Source organism: Thermobia domestica, chromosome 13, assembly GCF_964235325.1.
Source record: "Thermobia domestica chromosome 13, izTheDome1.hap1.1, whole genome shotgun sequence".
NCBI lineage: Eukaryota > Metazoa > Arthropoda > Insecta > Zygentoma > Lepismatidae > Thermobia > Thermobia domestica.
The window spans coordinates 131,688,732-131,711,144 of record NC_137466.1 but is presented as its reverse complement, the minus strand read 5'-3'; the positions used below and the strand labels follow the sequence as shown (position 1 = coordinate 131,711,144).

General features: G+C 34.2%; 2 protein-coding genes across 2 annotated transcripts in view; both read right to left on the bottom strand.

The window, feature by feature from the left end:
* Positions 1 to 14,924, bottom strand: part of LOC145668511 (sodium-coupled monocarboxylate transporter 1-like) — a 50,669-nt gene extending 35,745 nt beyond the window's left edge. Inside the window, exons 1-3 of the mRNA XM_081736480.1 lie at positions 14,424 to 14,924; positions 13,471 to 13,694; positions 6,965 to 7,124 (exon numbers count right to left, since the gene is read on the bottom strand). Coding sequence (XP_081592606.1) covers positions 6,965 to 7,124; positions 13,471 to 13,694; positions 14,424 to 14,429 — 390 coding nt within the window. The 5' untranslated portion in view covers positions 14,430 to 14,924. The remainder of the gene's footprint in view (positions 1 to 6,964; positions 7,125 to 13,470; positions 13,695 to 14,423) is intronic.
* A 2,029-nt stretch (positions 14,925 to 16,953) lies between these two features.
* LOC145668510 (sodium-coupled monocarboxylate transporter 2-like) overlaps positions 16,954 to 22,413 on the bottom strand; it is a 90,826-nt gene continuing 85,366 nt past the window's right edge. The window contains exons 11-12 of the mRNA XM_081736479.1: positions 21,973 to 22,183; positions 16,954 to 17,768 (exon numbers count right to left, since the gene is read on the bottom strand). Coding sequence (XP_081592605.1) covers positions 17,694 to 17,768; positions 21,973 to 22,183 — 286 coding nt within the window. The 3' untranslated portion in view covers positions 16,954 to 17,693. The remainder of the gene's footprint in view (positions 17,769 to 21,972; positions 22,184 to 22,413) is intronic.

Sequence of the window (22,413 nt, the reverse complement as noted above, 5' to 3'; positions counted from 1 at the left end):
ACTGGGGAGGCCTAAGAACCCCGGCCCCAGGTTATATCCACCACTGGTTGATATGCTGCAATTTTCAAGAATAATGTTACAAATTGCATCCATGACTTCGGGAACAGTCACTGGATGTAAAGTCATCCTGGATGTAAAGCATAATTTGTTGAGAAACCGCAACGTTTGAACTAAGCCATCACTTCTTCACCACTGTATATAATGGAGGAGAGTCCCGTAGTGTTTCACTGATTTTCTCATTAATTTACTTTGGTAACTATCCTTGGCGGAACAAAAATGTTATAACAGTTCGGATCTGGATGTTCGTGAAATTCGCTGTTTGGGCACACATAATCACTTCAGAGGCCTGAGAAAGCAATAAGAACTTCATAATTAATATGAAAATTTGTTGAAAACATGTTTTTTAAAACTAGTTTCATCTTTCTACCTAGTACCTACACTCCTTCTGGGTTGGATTACTTGATTTTCAGCAGCCCTTCGTAAATTATATATATATATATAATTTAGGTTTCAAAAGTTGCATTGAAAAATATTTCATGTACAGGCGTTACTTATCTGTTAGTTACAAATTTTACTTGAAATAAGTTTATTATATAGGCCTAATATAAAAACAACAGCAAAATACACAATGTAAAGTAAGTCAAACATAATAAATGTGATTTTTGGTGTGGAAAATAGCCTCCCCCCCGAAAATGTATCTGCCTCTCCTTTGCCCCCCTAGGAACTTATAGCTGGCGTCGTCACTGTTCTTTATCCCATAGAATTACGACTATTATTATCTACTTTGTAATTATTATTTACTTCATATTTATAGAAGTTGTCCTGGAGTTTGTCACAAGTTGCTTCTGTCTGAGTCATACTGTGTGTTTTCCTTGGTAGACAACATTTGTTGAAATACAATATAGCATTGAAGACGCTGCAGGAGAGCACGAAGCGGGCATTTCCCGCTGACTTCCTCTCCACAAGACATAGTGTATTGTAACGTAGATAAAATAATATAAAGCTATTATTCTTGATACAGAAAAAACTAAAAAGTAACTGCCCCGAAATTCTATACCTCTCTCCTTACCTTCGCAAGAAAATATAACTAATGTCATCACTGCAGTACAGAAATAAAACTACTACTACTACTACTACTACTACTTCTTCTACTACACTACTACTACTATTATTACTACTACTACTACTACTACTACCAATAATAATAATAATAATAATAATAATAATAATAATAATAATAATAATAATAATAATAAATATAATAATAATAATAATAATACCAATTAGTTGAACAGCGTGCACTCTAGGTATCTGGATGTAGAACGGAAGAACAAGCAACGAACAAATAAACTAACGAACGAATAACACACTTCTCGGAATGTGAAGTCAAGGAACTGTGCATCCATTGAAATCTACAGTTTCTTTCCCTTTATTTTTCGAGATTACACAATTATTTGTTATTTCTATCCGCGATCCAGAGTGGGAATTATTAACTAGTACTTGCTTACCTTTCTCATTATAAAAGTCACAACTGTGAAGATTTTTTTAAACATAATGAAGCATCTGCTATACAAACTCTCTCCGTTTACTGGTACTAATACAAATCGGAGTTTAAGGGATTTAAACTTTAAGCATTACAAATCAAAGCGATTCTTTTTACGACTGAACATAATGGCTGGGAAAACGGTACTGAAAATAGAACCAATGTATAATGGGTACGTTAGTTTACTCTCTGTTTTAATGGTAATTGCTCGATTTCGTTAAAAATGGGTGTTCACTAGGCCATGAGCATCTGGAAGGGCACAAATAGGGAAAAGGTTTCAACAGAAGTTTCGAATCATGCGGTTAGGAAGAAGTTTGAATATCATTATCGTATAAAATCCCCTAATCTCTACTATATACTTTATAGTCTTGTAAACTAATGCAATATGGCATCTGTATATACAGTAGTTTATAAATAAACTATTTATATGGATTGTAATGTATTTCCTTTTTAACAAAATATCCCCTAGAAAAGTTTTTGTGTTGGCGCAAGATAGAAAGTCTTCCATTTATGAGAATTTGTCATTGTTCTAAACTTTAAAATATCTTTTCGACATTACGGCTACATAAGATACGGAAATAAACATGTTTAGATAAATCAAGAAGCGACTCATCACCTTTCGCATCAAGCGTAGAAAGACACTATCTATACTCGAGGAAATCTGTCAAGAGTGTAAAAGTTTCCTGTCTGTGCGAGTTTACTGAGAATTTCACTACTGTAAAGCAAAGGAAACTTAAGTCAAGAAATGAGAGTACGAAAAAGAACTTCGGCCTGACCACTTAATATACTTATGCAGATAGTATGAACAAATGAAACGAACATTCCTACTGGCTTTTTGTTTTCCCTTTTCTCTCAAATATCCAAATCTTATTAACAACTGAAAACAGTACTACGCTATCTACATTTCGACTTCTTGTTTAAAATTGATTCACTTCAACCATACACTGTTAAAAATACTTTCTTAAGTCTGAGAAACTGTTTCTTATCTGTGCACCGAGAATATCTTTTCTTAGAAACGAGAGTTTAAAACTCTCATTAATGAGAAATGGAGAAAATTAGATGAGATTGTATAATGCGAAACGAGCAAATATACTGTTTCTTTCCTTATGAATGAGAATTGCTAAATATCATTTCTAAGAAAATATTGTCTCGGTGCACAGATAAGAAACGATTTCTGAAATTTAAGAAATTATTTTTTACAGTGTATGTAAGCATGATTTATGGACAAAAAAGTCTCGCGGCCAAACATTGCTGCTCAAAATCCCGCAGGTTAAAATTTTGCTGTCCAAAACCTTGCTTGTTTAAATTTCAAGCCACCAAAACCTCGTGGGCCGAAACGTCGCTAAATGAAAATCTCGCCTGTAAAACCCCCCATAACAACTTAGTCAGCATAGGATATTCAACTCTTTTAAAAATGTGCAGGAGCTCCACCCCTTAACGTGAAATATTCTAAAACTATGAAGATGGTTTGATTCGGAAATATAGAAGAAAATGCGCCATATTACATGAAAATTGAATACACTTTTTAAACGAAAATTAACACTCAATATTTTTTTTAAAACATTCGGGTCTGGGTAAAATTATTTCACACACTTTCTTTTCTCACCTGGTTCTGAAGAAAAGACAAATGAGATGTCCTAAAAACATAGAGGCCATAGTTCGTCAAACTAAAATAATTTGGTTAAAATTGTTGGAAAAATATTTTTACCATATTATTCAAATAAAGAAATTATGGATTTTTGAGGGATCTTTCCTCTTTACCCTCTTGAATTAGGTATTTTTGTCTGGCAATTAGTATTTGTAAAATCTTCGTCACCTTTGATCTTAGTTCACAATTAAAATAATTCTGAGTGAATGTTTGAGCAAATTGCTGCAGCTGTGTTTGAGTGTCTCCTTTAGTGTGACACTGGATGGGACTCTGTTACACGGCCGGGACACATATTGGAACGTCTCCTGGCCTGGAATATTCAAAATTTCGTTTGAGAAGCTCAATTTCCTCTAATTGGAGAATGTTTCATAAAATGTGAAATACTCTGCTTTCTCAGAAGTAGGAAACCCCAGATTATACGAAATTTGCTAACAAGAACAGTTTCGGGAAAAGATTATGCAACCCAATGGTAATTGTTGTCAATTTGGGTTAAGAAAATAGCACCACTGTGCTCTTCAAGCACCTCCGCCATTTGTTTGGTTGTGTCATATGTACGAAGCGATGTTCTTAAACCAGTCTTATTATTATTCAATAATAAACTCAGTTTATGGTTGAATCGGAGGACAATGTTACCATTTGATTGAGGCTAAATTTTTAGTTTTACTACGAGGCGCATCCAGATAGCTCTCTAGGGCAGTAAACACAAAGAAGAGACCTACCTTGAAATATATATTGCCCGAGATGAAGCACAGGCAAAACGCCACTTTTCAACGTGTTCAGATGTGTAATTCAGACACTTGTCAAACCGTCTTTGTATTCGGATGTCGCAACAGACAACTCTTTGCAATTGTTTTTCAGAACACATGAAAATAACTCGGAGTAAGATCCGGGCTATATAGCGGGTGCCAATTGGTCTTCTGTAGTCATTCCACTGTTGCGTGTTTGACCATTTATCATATATCAGGGATCTTTCTAGGATAAATAACAGTATATCGGCGCTAAGTACCTGCTTTATCCTTATTATTCAGCACATTGACTTGAATGAAAACGTATTATTTTATCTTCTTTGAAATTAATGGGAATTTGAAAGATGTGATGTTATTGTGTTTGTCATCTGATTTATTCAAATTTTCCTTTTATTTAAATTAAGTTTTATTTATAATAATAAAAATAAATATAACACATAATTTAAATTTTATAAATAAAGATATATTTAATTAGACTTGAAGAAGAAATCTGTAAAAATCAAACCGTTAAAAACCCCGTCCACTACAAAGAAAATAGATTATTTTCTCATGTAAATGAATTGACTTAAAAACAAAGATGGTGGATGCATGCAACAACCTTAATAGGGTACAGCGGGGTAATTTGAATAATTTCAGACATTTTCTCATATATCTCGAAAACTGTAATTGCTATTCAAATATAAAATAGTGAACAAAAACTTTGAACCTTACTATTACTTAACAATTTTTCTTAAGATAGTATTTGAGACACATCATTGTAAAATTTAGGTATTCAATTTCCCCGCCGAAATTTCGAGAAACGTAAATGTGAGGGGCAATTTGAGTAACGAGTGGGGTAATATGAATAACCAACTAAATAAACAAGTCTTATAAAAATAATGTATAAACTATTTAATAGTTAGATTGCAATTTCAACGGTAGTCGAAATATGCTAGTTTTGAATGAAAAGAAGTAGGCCTACATAAATTGTAAATATGCGCCACCTATTGAATGTAGGCCTACACTAAAAAATGTTCAGAACACTGTCTAAGGCAAAGAGCCGTAATTGGTTAATTCGTCTTTCATCGTTCGTATTTAACAACAACAACAACAGATAAACTGTTTTCGACCTTCTGCCCCGACACAGACTTCGTAGAACTATGTCTTACAACGCTGGCAACGAATCCAGTCTCCCTTTCTAGCAGAACGTTCTGAATAGAAATTAAGAAGGCAAAAACAGCAATTCTTTGTTTGACTTTCATTGCCTGCAGCCATATTTAGACTTAGGCCTACATTTTCGTCACTGGAAAGGGTAGAGGATATCAGTTTCTTTCGAGCATTTATTTGTTTTTTTTTTCTTGGCAGGTTTTGTATTAGCACTCTTCTTTCTTGTAGTGTCTTTGGATTTTGTTGCACACGATGCTTGCGTCTTTCCTCGGAGGTGTTTTATTCTCATTGCCCAAATATTTTCAGAAGTTGAGTGGCATGATTTTCCTGCGACACGACGTCCCTTCTGCACACAAAATTATTCTGGGCTGGGAAGCACTTGTTGTATCGGTTAATCTATACGCTTCGTTGGGACAAAGTTTGGAGAGCCATGACCGGAAGAAGAAGGCGCGTTGTTAAGATCTTCTTCCCGAGAAGACTGCTCCTCAAAATGTATAATAAGGCCATACGTTTTCAAAGGGGCAAATCGAAATTCTTCAATAGCTTGTCGACTAAACGGGTAGATACCAGTACATAAACCCATTAACTGCCAGTCGAACACAAGCTGTCCACTTCTAGGCTTCAGTGAACAAACTGCAGAACTGAGATTTCCTAATCATTCACCACGGGTTTTAGTCAATCAAGATAGTTGCCTCTTTGTGGTAATTGGCTTTAAGGGCCTTAAAAACAGAGCGATCGAGTGGCTATAACACGTGTCTTGTGTGGGGAGGAAGGTAAAGCATTTCGATGTCATGACTTTGGTAGAACTCTAAGGACAAAAGTTGTGAGTGAGATTTTGGGTTTTAAAGTCCAGATTTAGGCGTACGCCTTTGAATATTACTACAGGAGGTATAAAAAAAAACCTTCTGGCATTGCAGCATGCTATCACATTTGGAGATCATACTAGTTAATTAATTTTCCCAGTAAGTCAAAATATAAATTCGCAGTTTCCTTGTTAACACTAGAAGCTTTCGCTTTTGACAAACAAATATAAAATAGTAGGCCTATAGTTCTAATTTCACTGCTATTCAAACTGCCCCGTTTTGAATTATCCAAATTTCCCGCCCAGTCGACGAATATTCCATTCAGAATGTGGTATGAATACTGCTGATTAGTTGACGCCAGTGTACAGTATATCAATGCCCCACATGCTACTGATACGATTATAACCCAGAGCGGTTTCATTTTATCCAGTTAATAATAAGGAAAGCTTAAGGAAACAACGTTGAAAATTATAACGACCTAAAAATACACACATTCGTACTGACCTTGCAGCAAACAAAAAATCGTATAAGCCTTCAGAAGCGAAGGAATAGTTTGTACTTCTGAGAGCGACTTCTGCAAACTACCACCTACAAATCCACCACAGGTTCACAAACATGGCGAGCCGCGTTTCTACTCCAGCTGGCAAAATGCTTAACGTTATTCAAATTCCCCACCTATTCGAATTACCCCGCTGCACCCTATATTTCTAATCCACTTCCAGTATGGGTTTCCTGCAATTTAAACTCTTGACTATTACAAATAGTGCAGTGAATCTTCTTTTCCTAAATTTTCTTTTAATAATAAGCCACTGATACTTTGACGAGATTTTGATTATTAAGAACAGCAAATTCTACTTTTAAGGAATATAAATTCTAGTGTGAATTTAATGCTTAAGCTAATCTTGGTAAAATTTATGGAAAACTGAAAAGTGATGAGTGCCTTAAATATGTTATTAAATTAAGAAAGAAAAATAAAACTCTATAATGATGATGTATATTTCTCGAAATTGCAATATATCTACCGTATATCTATGTATCAAGTTTTTAAAATGTTTTCTCCTTTTTCTTATATCCTTACCTCGTAGGACGATGTTAACTGCAAGCCATGAAAGACAGGAAGATAAACGTAGCTTATAATGTGGGTTGCAATAATCATGGGTATCGTAGAGAGATAGAAAGACATTCCGTACATATAAGTTTCTGTTGGAACACCAATTAAACCAATACCAGATATGAAACTGAAATTAAAACAAAATTTTAATTCAATACATTTTCTACGAAAGTCAGTTGTTTAATCTACTATAATCACAAGTAATATAAATATATATCTTAAAACTATTGATTAGAAACGAAACTTTTAAAAAAGCGTCTCTACTTTGTTATTTGTAGCAATAGTTACGATGACTTTTGTAATTCGGGAAAAAGTTGATAAATTTATTGGAATATCAAGTTTAAGGTAACATTCTCACCCGTAGTTGAGAAGTACCTTCCTCTGCATTTTGTCACCGGCAAATCAAATGAAGTATTGAGTGATAAAATAATTTTAATGGAGATTCTTAACGATGTTGGATACCTGCGCCATATTTGCTAGCACATTGACATAAATGGGGAATCATTTTTGCATTTCCTTTGTAATGAACTGGAATTTCATTATACACACATATTATATATATATAAAACTACATGAGATGACATAAATTATTGAGTACTTCCTGTAGGGCTACGATTATATTTGGCATGATTGTAGCTTTCCGGAACTAACCGACAGGAAAATTCCCAAAAGTTAATATTTTAATTTTTAGGGGGGTGTAAATAGGGGATGGAAAATTTCCCTATGTTATTTAAATGGAACTTTTTTCGGATCTATAATCTCATGTTTTAGGTACTTAGAATTAAAATGAAAACTTGAAATTCGTTATTCTTGTACGTTTTCGTTAGCACTACCTAAGTAAATTAGTAAAAATAGAAAGTTCAAACTTTAGAGTGGTTTTATGGGGAAGTGAAAAATCTTTCCCATGTTATTTATATGGAACACCTTTTACACCTCCAAATTATTGAGCACTTCCTGAAGGGCTATAATGATTAAATTTGGCATGATTGTAGTTTTTCGGGATAAACCCACAGAAAAATTGCCAGAAGTGAATATTTTTAACTTTTAGGGGGTCTAAAGAGGGGATGAAAAATTCCCAGGTATTATTTAAATGTGACTTTTTTTTTGACCTATAATCTCATGTTTTAGGTACTTAGAATTGGAATAAAAACTCGAGATCGATATGTTTGTAAGTTTTCGTTAGCGTTACCTAAGCAAATCATCAGAAATAAAAATTTCCGACTGTAGTGTGGCTTTAAGCCGAACCGAAAAATCTTTCCCATGTTATTTATATGGGATGTCTTCTACACCCCAAAATGTTTAGGCACTTCCGGCAGGATTAGAACGATGAAATTTGGCACGATTATAGCCTTCTAAGATTAACCGACAAGAAAATTGCCAAAAGTGAATATTTTTAAAATTTTAGGGGTCTAAAGAGGGGGGATGAAGAAATTACCTTGCTATTTAAATGGTCGTTTTCTTGGGATACAAAATCTTATCTTTTATATAATTGAAATAGGATATATATATACTGTATATCAGGGTTTCATGGGGTTCGCAACGATAATCTGTCGATCTGTCGGCAATAAAAGGGATTGCTTTTGTTTAGGATCCTTTATTGTTCTTTGCACAATTGCACACGTATGTGTGAGCGAATAGTTTTTTTTAAAACAAATTTTAAATGTAAAGAAGTTGTTTCCAACCGTTTTTGGTGATACTGAGCACATACACAACAATATAAAAAATTCACAACAATATGAGGTAACTCAAAGTGGCAGCCTCTCGAAGATTGAAATACTCAGTAATTTTTTAACAACTGTCCAATTTTTTAAACCAAAATCAAAAATCACTTTATTTTTTTTATCATATGAACCAAAATTAAGGAAGTTGTGAAGTTTTAAAATTTTCAAACTACCTACATTTTGAAACAGTATGACTGATTGGATTCGATATTTGTAATATGAATGAACTGACTAAATTTAGTTTTAATCCATTCGATTTTAAGGAAGTTACTCTATCCACTATATACAAGAAATGGGTTCTACTATTAGAGAAAATAGATGGATAACGTGAGATCTCCGCAATAGGTGTATTTAAAATCCCACACAAGCTTATTAGAAACTAGAAATTATAAGGCGGTCGCTGGTACGAGGATGTGATAAAATTGGGTCGTGATAAGAATTAAGTTGAGAGCCACTGCTGTATATAAATGGAAACTCATTTTCAGTAAGCGAGAGATACTTAATTGGGCTTGAAGATGAAGCAAATGAAATAAAATAATTAAAATTCCAGTTCAAGGAAAACAGAAAAATAACTCCCCATGTAGATCAATAGGCTAAGAAATAATGATGGTAGATCTGTTTATACTTTAATATAATCAAGTGGATAATTATCTTTAACGTAAATTATCATCTTGAAAACCTGCATAAAATTAGTGGAGTTAAGAAATTGAATTTATATTAACATTTGTTTTCTAGACCTCGGAGAACATTGCTTAGACATGTTCTGAAATATTCTCAGATATGATCTAAAATATCAATTTTGATAATTATGATCAAGAGTTGAATTTGATAAAAATTCAAGACAGTATACATCAAAAAATCGTTTATCTGTTAAAAAGTAATGATTTCATTACCTATATTTTCAAACCTATATTAAATGTGTACGATTGTGTAATATACTTTTACAAACGTTAAAACTAAAATAATAATATGTACGTAGAATAGGTAACAAGCGTCGAAGCATACAAGGAAGAAACTTCTAAACAATGTTGCCAACAGATGCTTTGAGAAACTAGTTAAATATAACATAAAATATAAGTAAGAATGGTAACACGCTTCTAAAATTGAAGCTAACAGAATTTAAGAATAAAGCAAGCAAAATATTTCATACTTTTACTGTGTACCTGAAAATGATGTCCTGATATTTCCAAATAAAATACTTTCATACTAAAATAATTTACAGTACCCATTGTTTGCATGAGATATTGCATATCCCTTAAATACCTTCTATTATCTCATATTTCTGCGGTTATATTTGCTTCGTATATTTGGCAATATTGATCTAGAATATCACTAAAAATACACTGTTCATATCGGATACTTCTTAAAATTCTCGTTCTTGTAAATTAATCGAGTTGAAGCTAGTATAAGAAAGTTAAATTTTAAGAATCCTGTTTTGGCTGACGCCATGCTAGTAATTGAGAAATTTAATTGAAATACTTAAGATAGATTAAGACCTAAACGGCACAAGACCTAAAAATCATTTGATGGCACAAGACATAAACAGCACAACACCTAAAAGTCATTTGGTAGCACAAGACCTAAACGGCACAACACCTAAAGTCTTATACCGTTTATGAACGTTACTCTCATTTGAATGCTGAGTCTGCGACCTTTCTGGACAATGTCAGTCTTTTTTGACACATTTTCCTCTGTTGTTGCTGTGACAGGACGACACGGTCTTTTATCATCCTTAGAGCTTTCGAGCCCTTGCGGAACCGTTTGTGCCACTCAAACATTCGCATACGTCATTTCGTGTTATCAGCATACACATCCTTCATAAAATTCACTCACTCGCTCGGTGATTTCTTTAATTTCACACGGAGTTTCAAGTTAATGTGCTTCTAATTTTCACATTTGCCGTTCTTTCGGCAACACAATTGCACACGTCTTTCTTCAATCGCTGTTCACAAACTAAACTCGACTAAGAGTCGCAACTTACGTATATCATTCTCTTGAAGGTTCAAGGTTGCTGTGTGCACATGTGCACTCCACTGCTCCAAGTATAGCCTACTGGCAAGGTTGTCAGTCCCGTTATGTTTTAGCCAAGCCTCGTACATGGATGAATCAAAATGAATAAGGAACAAACAGTGAATGTACTGGAAGACCTAATGTTTCATTTTGATTTTGACGGCGAGGACGATAACCCACAGACATAACTACGATTCTCAGAATCATCATCTAGATATTCTTAAAAGTCAATCAGAAGAATTAATTAGAAGAGAATATATATATATATATATATATATATATATATATATATATATATATATATATATATATATATATATATATATAAGTAACCAAGAAAGTTCTGTCGCATTGCAGACACAATAATGTTTCCCATCCAAGGCATATAATGATGTCCCGGATCATCTAGTCACGTGAAACTTAGCATTGTTCTGTAACAGGAAAATCCCTTTGCGATTCTGAAGTGCTAACTCCAGACTTTCGTGTTTCTCTTGAACACAGCTCAACTGCTGACAGTACACAATTGCATTGATACTCTGACCAGCATGTAGCAGTTCCCGATGCACGATGCCACTAAAAGTTCATCAAACAGGAGAAACTTCTTCTGGTGCAGTGCTGGTTTCAGCTGTTTTGAAACCGGTTCATGGGATGCTAACCAATGATGACGGCAACGTGAAGCTTCGTACCAGGACCCATTTTACATCACATGTCAACACCCTGTAAAGAGGAGGCGCGGTGGCGCAGCGGTAGAGCGTTCACCTCCGGTGCTTGGGGTCCATGGTTCGATCCCCGCTCACGCCGTGTGGACTTTGTGGTGGACAAACACCGTGCTCGTGGGTTTTCTCGGGGTTCTCCCGTTTTCTCCCACTTTCTTCATTCCACCAATTCACTCATCTCTAATCATCACCGTCTCCTTTAGCCTAACCGGCATAACCGTGGGACGGAAAAACTTAAGGATTTGCCCTGTCCAGAAATGGCTCCTTCCAAAGACGAGACAGCAAAGAAACACAGGTGTCTGTTTGCATTGCCTTCTGACCCAGAGTCAAATCATATGGGACCACCGATCCAACTTGTAGTGCTTCCAAAGTTGATGGAGGCGCTATTGAATGGTTTTTCCACTCATACTGAATTGTAGTCTCAGTTCCTCTCATGTCTGGCCACTGTTCGCCTCAATTGTTGCCTGAAGATCATTTTGTAAATGTGTTGACCTTCCGGCATGTAGTGCGTCTTCGAGTGTTTCGTCACCGTCCTTAAACTTGTTAAAGCACCCCCGCATTGTCTGCGTAGTTACGACACCCTTACCAAAAGCCTGGCATATCTTCCGCCCCGTTGCAGCGCCGTTTGACCTCAACTTGAACTCGTAGAACATACTTGCCCTTATGACGCTCTGTGGAGGTGCCATGTTCACTCTGTCCTTACGCAAGTTCATGGCGTAACAGCTGCCACAAACAGGTAGTATGTTGGCTATATCCACAGTAACAACAGACCCTCGCCTTATGTCCATTCCAATTCAACTCACGGTGTGAGGGCCAATTGAACCCAGACTTCCACAAAAAACGACAGACCTTTTTTGGTAACCTTTATAGAATATTTATAAACATCAATTATATGTCCAAAATATATTCAATACAGGCTAGAACAAACCACGTTTTTGTTCATTTACTCACGTTTGGTGTTGTTTTCTACGCGCTAGAATATAAAATTGAACCACATGAAGTAAGACTACCTATAAACGCTTTTATATATATATTTTTTCATATTGATGTTTTTGTATATTTTTTATGGCGCGTATGCAACTTTATTGCAATTTAACCCAATGATAACAATGATAAGCTATTTTTATACCTTTTCTATTTTGTGTGTGTTGCAGGAATTATTTAGATCTGAGTAAAAGAGCTCTTGTTTAAAGTATTATTGTAACAATTCCACGCAGCAAGATTAATAAATGTAGTATTTGTCTTAAAATTGAGTTGATTTTAGTTTAGCGTCCCTTTCAGCAGCGAGGCTATATGAGACGTGGACCTACTGATTAACGTGGAATCCGAACCACATGAGCTCCCGCCGGGAATCGAACCCGGGTCTCCCAGGCCAAAGGCGTGTACGCTAACCGCTTAGCCACGGAAGAGCTCTGTCTTAAAATTGAATGCTTTTTCCACCAATTTCGAATGTCTTGTTTCTTACTAACTGATATATTTTTTAATGCACTATTTTCCCAGGAAGCTGGAAGCGTCGTAGCCATACAAACATAGAAGCAAAACTGTTAATAGTTACTGGTACATTCTGTGAGGGTAGCTTGACCTTTAATTACAGACGTGGTTCTATGTTTGACTGTTTAATATTGACTCACACGTCAGTACAAATTGGAATTATTTCTGTGAGTAAAAGGTGGAATAATGAGGAGGAGCAGGAAAATCTAGTGGGTTGTGAAATCAACGTAATGATCAGGTATGTGTCAACTTGGTTGTGTACTTTTGGTCTTCCAAGCTTTCAACACTTTGGCTTCGTTTTATAAGTCATACCAATTATGAACCACTTATCATTATATCTTACTTTGAGTTCTACAAAACGTGTGTTTTTACAGGGATCTCTATATTATTTCAAATAATTTAAGGTGCAACGACACCAAGTTTCTATCTACTCTGTTAACATTTAAATTAGCAATATATAGCTGAATTTTATTGATATATTCTTTTCTTAAAGAAGATGTAATAAGAGAAAGAAATGAAGTTCTAAAATTCTTACGTTGCAATTAGAGAGAGTGCAATAGGCAGAGCTTTCATTTGTCTTCCACCAATGAGATAATCACTCTCAGTTTGTCGCTTTCCAATAAATCCATAATAGACTCCGATAGCTCCAGACACCAATAAAAGGAGAATAAAAATCACATAATCTAGCCAACCAAATCGTCGGAGGACGTCACTCAGGTCCTCCAGAGAAATGGACTGTGTTGTAGTATTTTGTAATGTCTAGAAAAAGATAACGAGCAAGAAATATGAATATAATGTAAGTTGTGTTTGACCTTCCCGAGACAATGAAATAGTACATTTAATGTCATGATTTCAAACAAGGAATTTATAAAAAACTACATGCTATATTTTTCTTTTAAAAATAAGTCTTTTAATATTCACTTTTTCAAAGATAAATGAGGAAAATTTAACATTAAACTAAAACTCCAATTAACAATATTTAAACTTATTAGAATGTATCAGAATTCAGCCTAGATCAGGAGTCTCAAGACGGAGTATAGTAATTGAAGCAAATTTCACCATAAAGACTGCATAAGCGAAATCAATACATACTGCTCAAGTGTTTTAAAATTATTTTTCAATTCATGTATTGTTCTAAGTGCAAATTTCTTACCTTCTTGTTAGGCGAATATTCTTAGCATGAGTTCACCTTTTCCGAGTTTTAAATTTGAAACTATATTCTTAAATCCCAGAAACATTACAAACAAAATCAGGCTAAATGACTTGATAGGGTTTAACATATAATATTTTTATTTTATTTTATTTATTTTGTAATAGAGGCAAATTCAAGTTTTCCCAGATAAGTATTTCAGTTGAATCAACATGTTAATGAAATTGTAGTTATTTTGTTCAACAGAAATCATTAATCATTTCAAAAATAGAATGGTTTCAAAGATAACACTTCTTAAAAAAAAAGATGATTGTACAAATATAAAATAAAGTACTTACGTCCATCACAAGTTGAAAATACTTTTGCAGTGTACGAGTAACTGATTATCAACTTGTTTTAAATTGTTTTACTTCAATGACATAGTTCAACATTTCTTAGAGACTTTCACAGACGGAAGATACTAGCCGAACGTATATAGTAGAAGTTTCTGGACTATTTTAAACCATATTACATGATTCTTGAAAAGCTTGTGGTAAAAAAAATGACAAAGGTGAAAGATCGCGTTGGTTTGTATACAGTGGTTTTGATAAAAGGATATTGTTAGTCTCTGTTGAATCCCTTATATGGTTTGTCAGCTTGTGATTACATTATTTGTGTTGACTCGGGTTATGTTTCAGGATGATATGCAGTTTCCTTTCAAACAGTAGCAACTTACAAGTTCATATATACATGTACAAAATTAGAAAGAACTTTAAGCATCGTTTTATACGCATCTGGATGCGTACATTTTTATTATGGAGTAGAACATAAATTGAAGAATCATATATAATTAGTTGCTGAAATGTTTTTTACCCAAATATATGTAAGTTTCACCTAGCTGCAGAAGTTAAATTTTCTTGCATAAAACAAGAACTAGCAACTAGCATACGTCGGTAATGAAGCCATGATTACACAATTCATTTTATATGTGATATCTCTAATCCTAATGTCTAATCCTTATGGCTAATTTAAGTTCTAAATTTCCAGATTACCTAACTCTTCTTGAACCGCAAGGGATGGCATCAAACCATCATATAGCTATTCTACTGGCTTATCAACATTAGGGTAAGTGGGTTAGAACCTACTTTAGGGCTGAACATGCATACACTCATACGGTTGATGCTTTAATATTTCATATTGTATAGGGTATAAGAAGCACAGGATATGCAAGTAATATATATATTCTTTTTTGAATTTAACTTCTTTAGCGTAAATATAATATACTAAATAAGTTAAAATTGATGATACTCACAATTTATCATATTCTTGACCGCTCATTGGCCTTGAACATGAGACGCCGGGGCTGTATGACACAAAAGCATTATATCTATCATATATGGCCTTCGTGAACTGATGTAGCAAAAAAGTAAGACTCATCATTCTCATTTAGCCTTATGTATATCTAGATAATAAATATATTTATCATCATATAATATAAATTATATTTTACTTAATAATAACTCTTATAACATTAGTGTCTCTTCTATAACAAAATACAATTACAAAAAGTGATCAGGAGATTCTTACCCTCACCATGATAGACATGAGCTAGGGATCTGCAATTTCGTTTCGACGCATCATTCTCTATATATTCACCTAGCATTGGTTTAAATTTCATATCTATGGATCAATCTAATAACACTATCTGGATAAAGGTCTGTAGAGCTGGAGGCAATCCTAATTTGCATCGGATTAATGACATCCGTAAAACACCTACTCAGTAAATGTTTCTTCATATTTGAGAAGAGAAAGTAATCCAACGGATTTTAGGTGGGACAAAGGCTCGTTACTACATTCCCGCGCAACAGTGAATGTTTCTGTTGCTCGGTGTTACTGTGCATTGTCTGCTAGCAGCAATGTACCTATCTAAAGCAAACTTCGTCTCTTTGCTTAGATGGCATCTTGTGTTAATGCAGCAAGTTTCGGTAATTTATTCTTTTCATTGTGGTCCTTTTTTAATAAGTAATCAATTAAGAGCATATCTATATAGTCCCAAACCAAGAACAACACGACCTCGTTGGAAGAATGCTGGACTTTAGTATTTTGGGGGTGGGGTAGGTGTTCCCATTTTTTTTACTTAAATCTTCTAGTTTCAGGGTCAAACGTTTACTCCCAGAATTTATCCGTACTCAATAATTTGTTTACAGAAACATTATTATTCTTGCGGTATAATTCCAAAATGTTTGTGTAAATTACATACTGTTTTTGAAAAGGTGTCAACAATCGGAGAACCCATTTGCTGTCATTTTGTTTATATTATATCGTGTTTAAGGATACCGTATTGGTATTAACCTCCCTATTTAAACAATTAACAGTCAACACATTTATCTTTTAGCACTAGCTGCTCAATTTTACCCAAACCACTTGGGTTTTATTGGCAAGGGACAACCTCTTTGATCATGCTGTAGGCTTGTGCGACTTACTTTTTTTTCGGCGACTCAATGTATCATAAGATGGGCATACAGAGTTGTCATCTCGTCATTTATCGATTTTCCTTGAAGGTGAGGATCAATCACATTTTGGTATTCCATTTTGTCTCTCATCCTGCGGCACCCCATTTTCCTGGCTGTAAAATAAATTTAACAGATCTCTGAAAGAGAGAAATCGGTACATGTGCTGCCAACCTATTATTGTGTATTTTTCATTACTAGCATACAAGCACATGTCTGTCATAGTGGAGGTAAGAAATTAGGTTTAAAAATTGTACAAGAACTATAAATAAACAAAATACAAAGTACTTTGTAACGAACTTCACATATGAGAAAAAATAACTAAATTACAACCGACTTGTGGGAATCACATTGATTTGTGGGTTAAACTTCACTGCTAACACTAGATTATATCCAGAACAAGATATCTGAAAGCAAATTATACACGTTGTCATAAAATAGTGAGGGCAGAAACTGGTATAATCTGCGACAAAAACTATGGAGCACATGAAATAGATAATTTATATAAATGTAGATACGTTACATGAAATATGGTATTTACTTTTGTCGTAGAATAACAACGGTAGCATAACCAACAGTAAACATTAAACCGCTCTACAATATACATACAATACAGGCGTATAAATGAAAAATTTCTTCTGAAATACATCCTTAACAAAGTTCACGAATGCATAAATAAATTTCTTACATATAAATACTTTTGTTTCTACACTCATGAATATCATTTAGTACGTTTTATTCCAAACGTGTTTAATAAATACTATAGTAATTTTTGGTCAAAATGACTGAGATGTATTGTCACTTTCACTTCTGTGACACAAAGCACCTTCACTTTATTTTAATAATAATAATAATTAGTATTATCACCATTTTTACTTCCTTTCACTCTGCGGCATCAAAAACATAAATGATTGAAATTTAAATTGTTTTATGTTTAATTTCTTACTCCCTGATTTCTCAAGGAACTCTCCTGCAGGAGTGGACATTTCATTTTCTCAGCATATGAAAGTTGCACCATCATTAATATTAATTATATTTCGTTGCAATATTCATGTGCAATTTTGCGTCAGACTGATTGAGTTCTATGTTCAAACGTACACAGAGTTTGCTCATCACTCTCTATGTTGCTTGAGGGACTATTTCCGTTGTATTTTGATTGTTCATTGTACTTGACGCAGCACCCACTTGCACGTCCTAAAATATCAAAAGGAATTACATTAAGATCTACTAAAATATTACATTAAAGCAATAATTACGCGTAGTTCAAACATCTCGTTTAAGTATAGACATGTATTGGAATAGGAACCATAGTTCACCATTAGATTCAATCCAGGAGAGCTTCATAAGGGACTCGAATCCTAGTTTAATACCAAAGCTAATCATTCAGCCAAGAAGGAGATCTGGTTAGATTAGTAACGAATATTATTTTCAAATATAAAGAATTTTCTAAACTCTAATCACTCCTGAAATACAAAGGCGAAGGAAAAGAGTTGGTCTTAACCCAGATACAGAGAAAAAGAGATAAAGCATAAAGCATGAATGAAGGTAATGTCTTTTAACGTTGGTTTGTTTCCAGCACTTGCGACCGTTATGAAAGTAATAAGGTGTTGTTGCCTAACTAATTTCATGTTAGATATTTATATTTTGCCCCGTGTACATACTGAACATCTGTGTGCTATTTTATTAATCTGGAACTATGGTTTCTGATTGTTAAAAAGTTAGCAAAGTTGAAATGTTAAGTTATATAATGTTTAGCATTTCACTGATTTATTATTGTATTGGTACATTATTCAATTGTATTAACTATTTTTGTGAAAGGTAGTTTAATATCGTTACTCGTCAGAACGAACTGATATGAAAATGTTTAAATATTATTACATGTTATGCTTTACAGGGTACAGGAAAGATGTGTACTATAAAATAATCGTCTGAAGTCATAGTATGGACACCTCGCGCGAAACGGATACCATTTTACGATTAACATATATTCCCTGCTTTTGAAGTCTCTGATTACTAGGTTTATTAAGACAATAAGAGGCGTAAATAAATAATTGTGAAATAACTCTTGCAATGGAATCATGTTAGGAAATGATAATACTTTACGAAAGCATACAGTTTGGAAGATTATTAATTTTACATCTACGCTTGTGATGTGGTCCAGTAATAAAGTTCTTTTGGGGATAAAATACTGTGATCAGAGTTGGTTTGTACAAGATGATCTTGATGATGTCCATACATCTTCCAACTACACCTGATTGAATTCCGGTCTGGTTCGGAGGAGTACAAATATCTACCAGATTCCGTCGTTTTAATTCAACGTTGAATATGGATGTAAACCAAAAACAAGTTCGTCAATTTGTTATTATTATTAAGCTTCACGGTGTGAAGTGGTCAGGGTTTTGTTCCTGGTGAACATAAATATTTCCGGATAAAAAACTTAAAAAGTGGTTTGTATATTAGTTTAATCAGTAGTTCCGTCTCAAGTATCGTAACAATGATATTAAACTCAAAATAAACCATTAGTTAGTGAAGTGATCTCAAGTCAAACTTATGGACGTCCTCGAGGGAGTTATGTGGCATTGCTATCTTAGTCAGGTTAAGAAAAATTAGTGAAATTAGTAAGACACTCCAGAAATGAAGAGTATGTAATTTATACAGGAGCATCTTTTTAACAAAATCTAGGGCTTATCCTAACTCGTAGAAAGGCATTGAGAGTAAGAACCACTGGATAAATTTAATAGCAGGTAGAACTATTTCAAAGGAACATTCAGGCGAATTTAGGATGATTGATCAGAGTTCTTTTAGTTTAACGTCTCATGGTTACGCTCCGAGGCCAAGAGATACGATACTTATGATACCAACCTAAGTGGTGAAATGAAGAAACTGAAAAGAAATGGGTGAATTCTGGAAAAGACTCATGCAATGTTTTTTTAATCACGAAATCCACGCATACAGTTTTTCAATCGGAAAACCACTTGAAATGAGGTGGGATCGAATCAGGGACCCACGTTCCAGAAGTTAGTGCTTCATCAATGAGGCATCGTGACACTCTGATTGATTGAAATTTTAATAGGGACGTAAATAAGAGAGCGGCAATGGATATCCTTGGTCAAACTCAACTGTTTCTTAGTAAACAAAGGGGACATTATAAATCAATAGTTGAGTGGTCGTCTATTTTGCAACGAATCACGACCTAGATCCCATCCCGTATGAGTTTTTGCTGAATGTTGTGTTTATAGCTTATCTAAGGGTTCTTCTGTCCCATTGCACAATATTATTTCAAAGTTGAATTATACTCACTCATTTTCATTAATCTTGTTTCCATCAGCCTGCTGTTCTAAATGTGGAGCGTTAAATTAAGTATAGGAGAAACCTGTTGTGGTGCAAACCCTTTCCGTAGTTTATGAAAGCAATTCAGCTTCTTCTTGGCTTTGAAAATTTTACTTAGATATTTGTAGTTAAACAAACAATGAAGAGTCTTTACTTTTAACTCGTAGAGAGATATTCTTAACGTTTAGTTTCTTTTAGTTACTTTTCTTTTTCTTTTCTTATATTTGTTTCTAAGCACGAGAGTATAATCAAACTAATTCTCAATTTTGAAAAACGTCACTTAGTAGCGTCTTCAGAAAAAAAAATCGAAGATTATCTCATTCTAACTTGTTAATTCCTTCAAGAATTTGAATAAGATTTTATGAAATCATGTTTTCTGTTCAGATTATTATCTTTGAAACATTAAAACTATGTATAACTAATCTCCTAACACGTCAGTTTTAGTGTGATTACAATTGTAGCTCAAATAAGTGATGTTATGAAAATCGAAGTTTCGAGAAAATTAATATTTGATACTGTGTTTCGTTATAGACTGCTAGCCAATGTAATACATCTCCATTGCTAAGCTGCTAAAAATTTAATGACAGAACTACATTTAGATTGCATGTATCAGACGAACTTTGAAGTCTGGGACCTCACACTGACTATCTTAAGCAAAGTGCTAACAACAATGCGAGATTAATATGGTATATTTTTAAATTTATTCTACACAAGTTCTGTAATTTACATGAAATTCAACAAGTACAATACTATGTACTTGTTGAAATAAAATAACTAAAACGTAAATGTTTTTAATATTTCATTTTGGTTTAAAGTTACGAGGACTTTTTTTATAGTCGTAACGTGGCTGACAAAGTAAAATGAAAGACAATACGTACATGAAATCATTTTCAATCCTTTAATGTATCTTCTGTTGCAGCATGAATTCCTTTCCGTACATCAAGCTTACGTTATACGCCAGCGATAGCTTCATTTGGAACTATCGTGACTTGGGACTGATCTATAGACAAAACGATACTTAGGGTCTCTCTAAAGCGTTTCCTTTCCAGTGATACCTTTACCTTGAGGAATAGATTGTGGTTGCAGGTACTCATACCAGGCGGATAGTGTGAGGGACCCAATACCTCAAAGCTCATTCTTATAGTAAGTTTTTTATATAATTTGCGCTGTATGGCATTTTACGTTATATTCAAAGATAGTGGTAACAATTGCAGGAGACAGTTTTTTGCACTTAAGAATAAGGCGATAGTTGTCACGAAGACGAATGCATGCACATTTCCATCTACGCCAATTTTGAACCTCAGCGAGGATATACGGTACTCATTTTGCCAATATCTTATGCATGCCAAAATCCTACATTATCATCTAGTATACTGAGTATGTTGAAGTATTAAGTTTAATGTCTAATTTACTAAATGTCCATCGGCGAACACTCTCCAGCAATTTGGGCAACGCATCCAGATGATGTGGATATATTTCCGTGCGAGGTTACCCAGTACTGCATTCTTTCATTGATTCACGAGTGCTATCAATTGACTTCTAGTAATGATTATTATAGTAAAGCTAAGTTCACACATGTCCCACGTGAGCCCTTCACCCTGACGCATATTCTACACTTTGACGTCTGTCTATTACTACACAAGAATACTAGCCTACTCATCACTATACACCTACAAACGAACTGTACAAAAATTATAAACAAGACCCGGTAATCTTTGTTCTAGCAAAGAACGACAAACGAATGCAAAGAGTGTTGCCAGTTAAAAAATGTCCGTCGTACACATTTACTCTTTTATGAAACTTTTACTCCTAAGTTACACTTCTAATGATATAGACAAAGATCAAATATGTTGTCCTAAAATAAAATAAAAATACACCATCTTTTTAGTACCAAAGTACGTTGAAAATATTAACAGCTACATCTATGTAGTTGCAGAAGTTGTAAATGTTGTGTGTAATGGTGAAAAAAAAAATAATGAGTACAGTATTATGTGGCAAACAAATTGACGAATGTTAGATGCAACAGAAAAACATATTTCAGATACGTCTACACAGAAAAAAATAATACCTGGTTGAGGAGTGTTAGCTCTAAAGTATTTTGTGTTGATTTAGTTGCGAAAAATCTCCTGATTACTGGTGATAGGAGCTCTGGGCCTATATCCTTTGGGTCTCGTGCACCAGTTAGGAAGCTGGTTGCTAATCCTACTGTTAGAACGATTACTGCGCCAATCAGCGTGTAATACACGTACGAGATTCGGTACAACCAAAAGGTATTAGCACTATAACAATAACGAAAATGAAAATTATGAGTCCGTAGGAAATAAATCATTGAGTTATAAATTATATAAATGTAAATTAAACCAATGTCACATACTCGTTGTTTGATTGTATTTTAGTTTAATAATAAGCTTATGCTAATATAGACAAGAAAACCAGTTGTCATTTGTTCAATATCTTCAAAACACCGTAATGTACCAATTTGAGCTTGCACTGCATGCCACAAATGCAG